Source organism: Drosophila kikkawai, chromosome 2R, assembly GCF_030179895.1.
Source record: "Drosophila kikkawai strain 14028-0561.14 chromosome 2R, DkikHiC1v2, whole genome shotgun sequence".
Lineage (NCBI taxonomy): Eukaryota > Metazoa > Arthropoda > Insecta > Diptera > Drosophilidae > Drosophila > Drosophila kikkawai.
Window position 1 is genome coordinate 15478666 of NC_091729.1, and position 11450 is coordinate 15490115.

Genomic DNA, 11450 nt, shown 5'->3' on the forward strand with positions numbered 1-11450 from the left:
GGCAGCTGCTTTTTACAACTTACTCTTACCAAGGTTATTTTTACTGCACCTGGAAATTGAAAGTCTGCGATTTATGGGGAATAAAAGCTAATGGTCACATGATTCAGCTTATTTTTTGAGGGAAATGTAATGGGATATGATTTAAGAAAAAAATATAGAAACATTTTTAGGTTATTAGAGACAACCAAATTAATAATTTCTTGATTTTGTTTAAATTTTAAGTATTAAAAATCATTTCCTAGGCAGTTTAAGAAAGTTATTCTTAACTTTGGCTACTCTTTTTCTCTTTTCTTGATTTATAATATTTATATATTTTCTTATTTTGTATAGAGTTTTAGCTTTAAAAATCATTTAAAATATATGTTAGGGATTTAAAGGAACAACCTTCATAAAAAATTTTATTTTTTCAATTCGACTTTATTGTTGTCCGGCTTAAAATATTTTACCTACATCTTATCTTTAATTTTAAATTTGTAAAAACCTCTCTCAACTTAAAAAGAGTATTTTCCATTTGTTGTTTATAAAAAATCGTGTACTTTTTTCTCATTTTTTCTTTAACATTTCTTCGGATCGCAGTCGCAGCCGCATTTCAACGACTCACAAATTTGCATATCAATGTGACTTTTAAGAGCGCTCTCCGCCTGTGACATAATCACTTGCTGTCACTTTAATTTACTGCTAATTAATTTACAAGCCGCCCCGAAATTACACTCAACGCAAAGCCATAAAAAGCTGAATGGAAACTCTAATTAATTTTGATGGAAATTGGCAAACTCCCCAAAAGAGCAGCGAACCTCTATCAACGGCAACCGCGAAGATCAAACCACGTCGAACATGCTCGCTGTTGGCCAGGTTTACTTTGCGGGCTGAAAGACAAACAAAGCTGGCCAAAAACAGTTGAGTGCCGGTCGAAGAAGCGAACACAACGCGGCTGCGCATGCGCGTTGATCATGAACGGTTCGAACGTGCTTGAAATTCGCAAATTACACCGAAGAATTGTGACCATAAAATAAGGCGTTCTACCGCAAGCAAAGTGACAAGTGACCGGGAACCAAAAAGAAAACAAACCAATTTGGATTCAAATATCTATCTCTCCTGTTCCCAAAAAAGGTGAATGAAGCCGTCAAGAAAACTGTGTCAAAAGCAAAGAAAGTTGACGGATTTACATGTGGGCTGCGTCCCAAGATCTTTTGAGGTGTATCTTCAGCTTCATCAACGGTTGTGTGTGTGTGTGTCTGTGGGCTTGTCAAGATTGAGTGATCTTCGGCGTGGGTGTCTCTGAATCTTAAATATATTGTAAATGTAAATGTAAAATCAGTGGCATTGTAATGAACACCATTTAGGGTTACTCCTGGTACGCCCAGGTATGCCGACGAACTGTTCTTCCTCGGTGATTCATTCTTAAACATTTTGCAGATCTTCTTTTATCTTGGGGGTGCGGTTGTATAAATTTTAGTCCACTCTGGATTTGGTTCATGTAAATCCGCCTTTGGGCATGATATCACTCGAATAAATATTCATTTTTTCGAATATCTAACAAGGTCGCCGCCGCCTGGCATTTGGCAAACTTGTTTCCAGTTACTTTGCATTATCTTCGATGTTGAAATATTTATGTTATTTTTACTTTTTTGCATAATTAGTGTTGAATGAAAAAATAAAAAAAAAATACCCATGTGAACAGGTTGTGGCTAAAAGTTAGTTTTAATATAAGATTAATTGATTTTGAAGGCGAAATAAATTAAATTAAATTCATTAAAAGAAAATAGTTTGTATAAAATATTTATTGTATTATTTAATAACATCACATGATTGATTTTAAGATTTTGATTTAGAATATTATAACGTTTATATAGAAATCAAACTTAAAAAGTCAAATAATATTTGTTATAATTCTTAGGGACTGTAAGAAAACCTAAAAGAGTTGTTTGGTATCTATGTATATTTTATGCATCTTTAATAAAGTTCAACTCAATACCTTTCCGTTAAATCAAATAAATATTTATGGAAACTAATGCAGGTAGCCAGCGACTATCAATCACCCGCTAAACCACTTTTAACTCCAAATTACACAAAGTAATTCGACTCGAACTTGACACATTTGGTATGCAAATGGCCCAAAGCCAAAGTCAAAGGGGCAATTTTGTGCCGAGATGAACCACAGAGACTCAAACGGAGGCTGAGGCTGTTTGACTCCGGAGCCTCTGAGGTTGACCGGGGCAATCAGTCAACCGCAGAGCGGTGGAAGTCTCGGCCAAAGATGCCAATTAATTAGCAGGAAAGGAACTTGGGGCCATAAGTGGTTTCAACTATACCCAGGCTAAATGCAAGTGAATATTTAACTTTAATTGCGATTAAACACTGCCCAGGCAATTAGCTTTCTATGGCTAATGGCCACACTGCGTATACGTAATGAGGTGAAATAAATGAAATGCAAATGTTTTTCCTATTTCTAAATCAGAAATTTATTTGAAATTTAATTCTATAAATATTAAGCTTTCAAAGGAAAGTAAATAAGGCAATATCTTCATCCTGAAAACTCCCATTAATATTTAAAACATTTGCAATTGATTTAATATTATTCACACATATATCCTCGCCACCCTCGCTGCCAATACATTTTTGATTTCGTTTGAATAATAAATAAGTCATGACAAAAGCCCAAAAACTATTTTCTTTGGCAGGCAAATAGCTGAAAACGCATTCAAAATACATCTTGTGTATATTTAATGTTTGGATTCATGCCATTAAAGTTGTAGAGCCGCAAGATACACGATTTCCTCTGCCAAGTCATGGTGTTTTTCTTTCTGTGTACACACAACATGAAGAAAATGAGTTTTAGCTTGTCAAAGCCATAGAAATGTTAATCGATAACCGAAGCGATTAAAACAAAACAGCCAAAAACAATGCGAACACGGAATTTTTATGCAAATGCACAAATTACAAATGCCCCCTCTGAAAAGATTGCATAAAACCTTTTTTCGAATGGGCGTTTGCAAGCTCATAACCGAGGCAAAAAATAGAAAACCTGAACAAAAAAACCCAAAAGCCTACAAAAAAATGCTCATAACTATTTAAGTTGAAAGAAGAAAAACTGTTTCAGGGGAAGTAAAAAGGCCAAGAGAGAATGCAAATTAATAATATTTTATGAGAGCTAAAAATTGTGTTTATAAAAATTGAATGACTTCCATTCAGTGGTCGCTGGAGATTTAAGCTATTTTAAGCATTTTTTTTAAGCTTCGAACTTAAATCTGGTTTAAAAACAGTTTCGTTTACTATTTTAATTAATTTTTACTGCCCATGGAAAAGTAAATAACGAAACATTTTGATATTTGCAATTGACACATTCAGACGTCCATTCTAGTTAAACCTTTGCTATTTCCCTCAGTCTCTTCTTTTTTTTGTGCAGTGCAATTATTCCACTTGACTTGTTTTACATATTTTAATGAAATATTTATAATTACTGGCAGGCGCGAGCTTTATTTCAGTATCGCTTTTAATTAAAGATATATATTTTTAGTAATATTCGATAGGTAAATCATTTTGTTTTTGGCTTGCAGATTTTTGTATTAATTTCTTTGGCAGTAAACCAGTCAGTCGGTGGCTTATTGGCAATTGGAATGCCAATTGATTGGCCATGCTAAAATATGCAGATCCATAAACCGGCTAATGTTTGCTGTGAAGTCGTGAAGTGTAACACCTGCAAGAGAAGAGATAGATATATATATTTATATAGATATGTATACCTGTTCAGATCCAACGCGGGAAAATTCGCGGCCAATGCTGGAGAACTGGTTCGATTGGGCTGACGGAAGAGAGTTAGTTAGTGACTGAGTTGTGGTGACTGCAAAATGCATTATATAACAACCAACAACCAGTTGATGCACTTGCTCGTGGTTTTCATCGTGTGAAAACTCCTCTAATTTTCAACGTTTTTCTATGACTTTCCCACACAGAAAACGATTTGGAGCAGAGATCATCAGGTCCATGTGAAGATGAAGTTTTTGCGGCTAAAGTTTATATAATATTTATAAGTTTAGCTTTAAGAAAATATATAAAAAACATATATTTAATGTATATTTATTTTTTAAATATTTATTTATATATTTTAACATTTTCTCTCTCTTTGCAGCATGCGTGAACGCAGTCAAACCACCCCGCGAAGGCGTCGAACTGGACCCAAACAGGCCTTGCCTCCTGGCAGCTCCTCCGAGGGTGTGGGCGCCCTGGAATCCCCTTACTACACCATTGACAACACGGAGGATATCTATGGCACAACCTTGCTGCCTTCGCAGCGTTGCTATGTGGATCCTTGGGACCTAGAGAACTATGATTATGTGCGAAAAAAGATCGATGATGTCACCATGGGTGGTCAAGAGGTGGTAGAGCCCGCCTATGGCAGTGGCAACAATTCCAACAACAATTCCCTAACACCCAGTCCCACTTATGGCTACGGCATGGGCATGTCCGCTACGATGCCAAGGCCCCACACCCAGACGCGTCGCGTGTCCCGGGCCCAGTGCCAGCTGGAGTGCTGTGTGCCCCAGAGGAGTCACCAGAGTCGGAGTAGGAGGAGGAGCCGTAGTGCCCGCAAGGAGCCTCTGTATACGGCCAGAAGTGATGTCTATGGTGCGCCCAGTCGCTACGAGGACTACATGGCCACCATGACCAGGCAGTTGCACCTGGATGATAATGAGGCGGAAGAGGAGCAGGAGGAACTATATGGTGAAGAGCAGCGTCAGTTGTACAATGGCTTTGGGGGTAAGATAAGTTAAATTAAATTACTTAAAAATCGAACTTACCTTACTGTAACTATTATCATTCAGGCTTCTCTAGTACCAGCTCCATGGAGCATCCTTCCTCAATTGGAGATGAACGTCCTTTGCCCTCTCGGCGGGCTGCCACTCTCCAGCGCCGCTCTGTGCCCAGTCAAAATCACATGGCCAGTGGCTATGGAACAGCCCCACATCCGAGGCGCAAGCGTAGCGGAAAGATGGCCACTACAAATCCACCACCCCAGATCGACTTTCCCGCCCCGCCACCGCTCTCGCCCGCTTACGACTACTGCAATCCGTACGCTACACTGCCGTACTGCAGCATAACGGATTGCAGCGAGTGCCAGCAGCAGGCCACGTCGCTTATATACGCCGCTCCATCCACCCTCTATGGCACCTTGGGTGTGGCGGATAGGACATTGGAGCGTCGTGGGGCATCGCCGCACTCCAGCGGAGGCGACTCCTCGCTCTACTCGGGAATTTACGCCCGTAAATTCGGACTGAGCAAGAAGGGTCTGCTGCAGATTGATTATTCCTGCAGCTGGAATGATCTGGACCGTGTGATGCAGCGTCATTACTGAGCTCTACAAGGGAAAGACATGGGCCACGGGTGCTTGGGTTAGGGTTACCTTCACGCTACACCGATCATCGATCACTGATCGCGGACAGAAACATTAATGTAATTAAGTCATCTTGCATATAAAACACACATAAACACACACAATACCAAATAACTGAACATGTTTGTCGTAGATTTATAGTTTTTCTATATTGAAATTTATCGAATAAACACTTGAAAGTCAAAGAAACAACAAATTGTAGTTACTTTCGTAAAAAAATATACAATTTCCAGGTAGAATAAAAAGGAATAATATGGTTATATGATATTATAAGCGCTTGAAAATACCCTAAACTTTAAATATCGAAAAGTATCGCATTTAACATTGATCCCTCGATATTGTTTTAAAATGTCCAAAGATGAATTGTAATTAAGTGATTTATCTCATTCGTAATTGATTTATCTCTTAAAATACTTTAATTAATGAAATTTATGAAACATAATATCAATTTATGGCAAATATCAATTTAAATATAAACTTTCCTATAAAATATCGATACAATATCGATTGTATATACCATTTCTGCTATATGCACTGTTAACAGTCGGTCTGCGAAAATTTCCGTGGCACGATCAAAAAAATTCAAAATATTCCGAAAAGTGAAATATATTCATTCCATTACATGACCTATGAATGGCTAAGTGCTTACGTAACGTCAGTATCGAATGCAATATAATTTACTCAAATATATTCTTTGAATTTTGAATAAAACGCAAGAATGTTTTTGAAAAGCTTTTTAGTCTTAGCACGGCACCGCGCAAACATGGAACCCGGAATACCCGAATTCTTTAAAAATAAGACAGTTTTCCTAACTGGTGGTTCGGGATTTTTGGGAAAAGGTATTCCGAATTTAAAAGGAATTTCCGTTAGACACATAATCATACCTTTCCCTTTCTCAGTGGCCACTGAGAAACTCCTGAGGACAACGGAGGTAAAGCGGATCTATTCGCTGATCAGGCCCAAGCGAGGAGTCTCTATTGAAGGACGCACCTCAGCCTGGGAGAAGGACCCGGTGAGTCTTCGCCGGATTTAAGAAAGTGCTTAGTTTTCAATCTCAACTTCAAAGATTTTTGAAGTGCTCCTCCAGGCTCAGCCGAAGGCCTTGCAGCGGGTAACTCCCATTGCAGGCGATTGCCTGGAACCGGATCTGGGCATAAGCGAAAAGGATCGAAAGCTCCTGGTTAACGAGGTACAGGTCGTTATCCATGGAGCTGCCACCGTACGCTTCGACGAGGCCATGCATTTGTCCCTGGCCATCAATGTCCGTGCCACCCGGCTGATGCTTCAGCTGGCCAAGCAGATGAGCCAGCTGGTGGCCTTTGTCCACATTTCCACCGCCTACTCCAATTGTGTGTTGACCGACATCGATGAGAGGTTCTATCCGGAGAATCTTAAAGATGATTCGGACACAATCCTGGCCTTGAGTGAGCTCTTGAGTGATGAGACACTGGACAGTATGACCTCGACATTGGTAGGATCCTATCCCAACACGTATACCTACACCAAAGCCCTGGCAGAGGACGTGATTCGTAGGGAATCGGGTGACCTGCCCATCTGCATCTTCCGGCCCGCAATCGGTAAGTGAATGGGATTAATGATTCTCCGAACTGTGATGCTTAAACATTTCAATTCCTAGTTATGCCCACCTACAAGGATCCCTTGCTTGGTTGGGCAGACAATCTGTTTGGACCCCTGGCCCTAATTTATGGTGGAGCTCGCGGAATAGTGAGAGTTGTTATGGCGTATAATCATGTCAAGATCGCGGTTGTTCCCGCTGATTATTGCGCTAATTTGACACTGGCCTGTGCCTGGGAATTGGGTGTAAAATCTAAGAAAGAGACTCCCCCTATATACACTCTCGCTCCCACAGAAACAAACCATATTACCTATGGCTCCTTTATCGAGTTACTGGTTGTGAATCGAGACAATACTCCACTGTCCCATATGATTTGGTATCCGTATATCCTCCTAGTTTCCCCCTATTTGTTTCCGCTAGCCACAATTTTCTATCACAAAATTCCGGGTTACTTTTTTGACACCCTACTACGTCTCACGGGCCGCAAGCCCATCCTGACCAAGTTGTACCAAAAGGTGCACAAGAATATAGAAGTGGTACGCTTATTTACCACCACCACCTTTAACTTTGGCATGACCAACACCCAGCGACTGTTGAACACGTTAACCGAGCGGGATCGAAGCTCTTATGACTTTGATATGCATCGTGTGGATTGGAACGAGTATCTCAGGCTCTGTATAGATGGCATTCGACGATATATTGCCAAGGACCCCAAGAATCCAGAGTCTCTGGCCAAGGCTCTGAAGCTCAAGGATCGGTAAGGTTTTCCATTGAACTGATAAGATAAGATAAGGAATTTCTATCTTTTTTCATAGTCTCAAATACCTGCACTATGCCCACGCACTATCACTGGGAATTGCCGTAAGCTATGCCGTCTGGACTTTGGTTAAGCTTTTCATTTGAATTTCAGGATAAATTAAAATAGGCAATTAACTTAGACTGCCGCGGTGTGATGTAAATAAATGTAAATACTACTGAAATTAAACATTATGCACAAGTAGCGAAAGTCAAAATCAAGAAAGTGTAAAGTAAACATCAACCGTAGCACGATTGATATCATATGCAATCCAGTTTGAATGAAAAAGAAAGTCACAATGGGGAAAGGGCAGGACATTAGTTAGCTGGTTATTGACAAACTCGGTGGGAAGTTTGTCTACAATTACATCATGCTGCAAAAACAAGAAACAAAGATTTAATCTAAAAAAAAATAATAAACAATACATATAAACAAATAACTCACATCAACGGGACAAGAATGATTAATATTGGAGTGAGTCTTGAATAAACTGTGAAGAAAGCCAGCTATGGGATTGGAGGTTGGATTCTTTACAAATCTACAGGCATCAACAGTAAGATTATAAAGGAAGGGCCTATAGCCACTATAACGCTTAAACAGTCCAACATTTATCTGAAAATATACTCTATATATTATACACTGCACTTAAGAATCAAATGTATAAATACCTACCTTAACCTTGGTTATTGGCCTTTTATGCAGATTGACTTTCAACGAAAGGTATTTGTAAGTACGATTCACGGACTTTGGAAAGCAATATTTAAACTCATCGAATTCTGGGTCCAAGGTAATGCTCTTGACATTGGTGAACTCCACTTTGCAGGTAATCTAGAATATTAAAAAAAAATAAATATACAATTTTATATACCAAATAGGACAATTTCTTATACCCTGTTGACTAGATGTAAAAGCACAATGAGTTCAACAAAATAGCTTGCCCGGAAAACATTTTAAATGACAATAAATAAGTTTGGATAAGTTGATCCGCTTTTATACTCAAATTAATGTCTTAATAATAACGTAGATCAATTATAAATTATTTATTCATATCATTTTTTAACCCATTTGTTCACATTCAAGTGTAGAATCTAAATCAAAACATTGCAAGTATTTAAAATCTTCTATACTAAATAATTAAGTTCAGGTGAATTACACTAGGTAACAACATTGAGTTTGAAATATTTAAAAATTTAATTAAATTAAATGTGGCATTTTTACTTTAAGTAGTATTTCTTAAATATTTAAAAAATATCTTTAAAAAATCTTACATATACAAGACAAGTTTAAATAATTTAAATTTAAGCTGGCTAGTGTAATTAGTAAATATTTCCATGCTTATTGAACTGAATAAATGTTTGTAGCTATTTAATATTTATTGGAATTGGTTTGTAATTAACCTTTTTCTTTTTTTTTATATTTTATCTAAGAGATTATTAACCTGCACGTGTTGGAGATACTTTTCTAATTAAAGCACAGCTTTAAATTTAAACTTGATTAAGCTTTATCCACTTCATAATGGAAATTTCGTGTAACTAAAACCCAAACTATTATCTTCAAATTCTAGATTTCAGCACAAAAATATCTTTTTGACTACTAATTGACAAGGCTAAAACCTGGCACTATATTTTCTATTCTCCACATACTTAAGCAAACCAGTTTAGACCCAATTTTGTTTCAGTAAATGGACAATGGGCCAAGCTACGTTTAATCAACTAATTAGTAGGCCCATTGCAGCAAAAAAAAAAAAAAAACTTGACTCACTGACAGTGTCACTCACCGAAACAAATTTCCCCACATTTTACTCTAATTAGCTGTGACGTCATGGCTCCAATGTTCCTTATTTGACGACAATTTGTTTTGGAAAAGGAAGCGAACATGGAAATGGTTTTAACGCCGGACTTTGATGGATGTTTTGGGGGGGGGGGATTGTCAGGGGTAGCACCTTCCAGCCCAGGTGTTTTTGGTGAAGTAGAAAAGTTCTTAAAGCACACTTTTCGGAGTCGGGAATCAAGGAAAATCCATTAAACTTTTGCCACCTAAATGGGGAAATGCAACTTCAGCTTGATTATCTCGGGCCGGGGGTGCACAAATACACAATGCGACCTGTACAAAAGGGAAAATCAATAAGGTAAATAAAACGGAAAAGATTTTCCTCTATCTCCTTTCGCCTTGCTCTCTATCTTTCTCTTCCCCGCTGCTTATTCACCTCCTCCCTTTGGCCACGGAATGCGATTTCAATTTATCAATCCAATTTACCTTTGCAACAGTGTGTACACAAAAAGCACTGAAAGAATTGGGTGTATATTTCATTGGGGTTTTTTAAAAAACTTTAAAATCTATTTAAAAGTATGATCTAAATTTTTTGAAATTATAAAATTAGTTCAAATTTTTCATAAAATTAATTTCTTATAATAACTTATAATAATAAATATTATCATTGATGCATAAAAAATTTCATTTAATTTTTTATAGTATTTTAATATGATTTCTTTTTTTTACTTTAAACTTGTATACCTTGACAGGTTTTTATAATTTTAGTCAAAATTATACAACTTAGTTAAAAATTTTCGACCCTACACATCATGTTTATTCTTGATCAGCATCAACAGCCGAGTCTATTTATCCATGTAAATAAGAAATAAACTCTTTTTTAATTTCTTTAAATTTTATAAAGGGCTACATTATGAAAATTCTCAAAAAATCAGCCAAAACAATGCATTTTCTGCTCTTTTCAAATACATTAAATATTAATCTGACTATAACAAATCGAAAATAATACGATTTTTTTCCTGTGTACCAATTCCAATACCAACACAAACACAAATACGAAGCAAAGTACAAACATAAAGCACAAGTAAATCATAAAAAGCAGCAACAACAAGCATCTGCAAAGCGAAAATCTGAATGCACAAAAAGAAATGAAAGGAAAAAATTTCCAAGTCGATTGGGGGGGAAAAAAAGGCATAAAAAAAAGCGAGAAGAGGTTTTTGCTATGCACATAAAAGCGCAAATATTTGCGCAACATTTTCGTCGTCGGCGACGTGGCGATAAAAATCGAACAAGAAAAATATGCAAAACTGAAAAAGCAGAAAGGGAAATAAAAACGTCGCAAGAGTAAGCCGAGGAAAATACTACAAAAAAAAGTTATATATATATATATTTGTATATGATGTGTATATTTGTGTGTACCTCGTTTATTTGCTGTTTTTTTTGTTGCTTGCTTTGCCACGGATTTGCTTTTATTATTGTATAACGTCAAACATTTGCATGCGGCGACGCCTAAATGTATGCCACACTTTGTTCGCTGCCAGCTGCCACCTTCTCCTGCTCCTCCCTGCAAAGCAATCGAAAGGCGACTCGACTCCACTCCCTCCCTGGCCACTTTTTGCATTTGCATTTATGTGCGGCACCAAATCGAGCTGCCACACCTCCTGCCTGCCCCGCCAAACGAATGCAAATCGCAGTGAAAATATTTCGCACTTCCACGGAACGGAGTCGAAATACCTGAGTACCTGTACCACCCACCTGTCCGCCCCATCTGCCATTGCTATCTCGCATCGAACGAGGGGGCCCGAAGTTGGCCTGGAAAAGTGCTCCCAATTTGCCAGGCCTTAACAAGATGGAAAGCCTTTCACGGGGAAAGTGTTCTGTGAAGCGAGTCCAAAGGTGATTTTAAAGAGGAAATA

General features: G+C 37.9%; 2 protein-coding genes across 2 annotated transcripts; both read left to right on the top strand.

The window, feature by feature from the left end:
• The first annotated feature begins 909 nt into the window (after nt 1–909).
• Nucleotides 910–5513, top strand: LOC108074669 (uncharacterized). The gene is made up of 3 exons (XM_017166788.2): nt 910–1110; nt 4130–4758; nt 4824–5513. Exons 2-3 carry the CDS (start codon nt 4131–4133, stop codon nt 5351–5353), a joined length of 1158 nt encoding a protein of 385 aa, XP_017022277.1. The 5' UTR covers nt 910–1110; nt 4130; the 3' UTR covers nt 5354–5513.
• A 631-nt stretch (nt 5514–6144) lies between these two features.
• On the top strand, nt 6145–8207 carry LOC108074656 (fatty acyl-CoA reductase wat-like). The gene is made up of 5 exons (XM_017166773.3): nt 6145–6231; nt 6292–6404; nt 6459–6969; nt 7029–7725; nt 7784–8207. The coding sequence occupies exons 1-5, from the start codon at nt 6156–6158 to the stop codon at nt 7869–7871; spliced, it is 1485 nt and encodes a 494-aa protein (XP_017022262.1). The 5' UTR covers nt 6145–6155; the 3' UTR covers nt 7872–8207.
• Nucleotides 8208–11450: the final 3243 nt, after the last annotated feature.

Excerpts from the sequence above, each read along its gene's own strand:
- LOC108074669 (XM_017166788.2), top strand. The coding sequence starts at position 4,131 with ATGCGTGAACGCAGTCAAACCACCCCGCGAAGGCGTCGAACTGGACCC. Across the intron at positions 4,759-4,823 it reads GTTGTACAATGGCTTTGGGG|GCTTCTCTAGTACCAGCTCC; the intron begins GTAAGATAAGTT and ends ATTATCATTCAG.
- LOC108074656 (XM_017166773.3), top strand. The coding sequence starts at position 6,156 with ATGGAACCCGGAATACCCGAATTCTTTAAAAATAAGACAGTTTTCCTA. Across the intron at positions 6,970-7,028 it reads CATCTTCCGGCCCGCAATCG|TTATGCCCACCTACAAGGAT; the intron begins GTAAGTGAATGG and ends TTCAATTCCTAG. Across the intron at positions 7,726-7,783 it reads GCTCTGAAGCTCAAGGATCG|TCTCAAATACCTGCACTATG; the intron begins GTAAGGTTTTCC and ends CTTTTTTCATAG.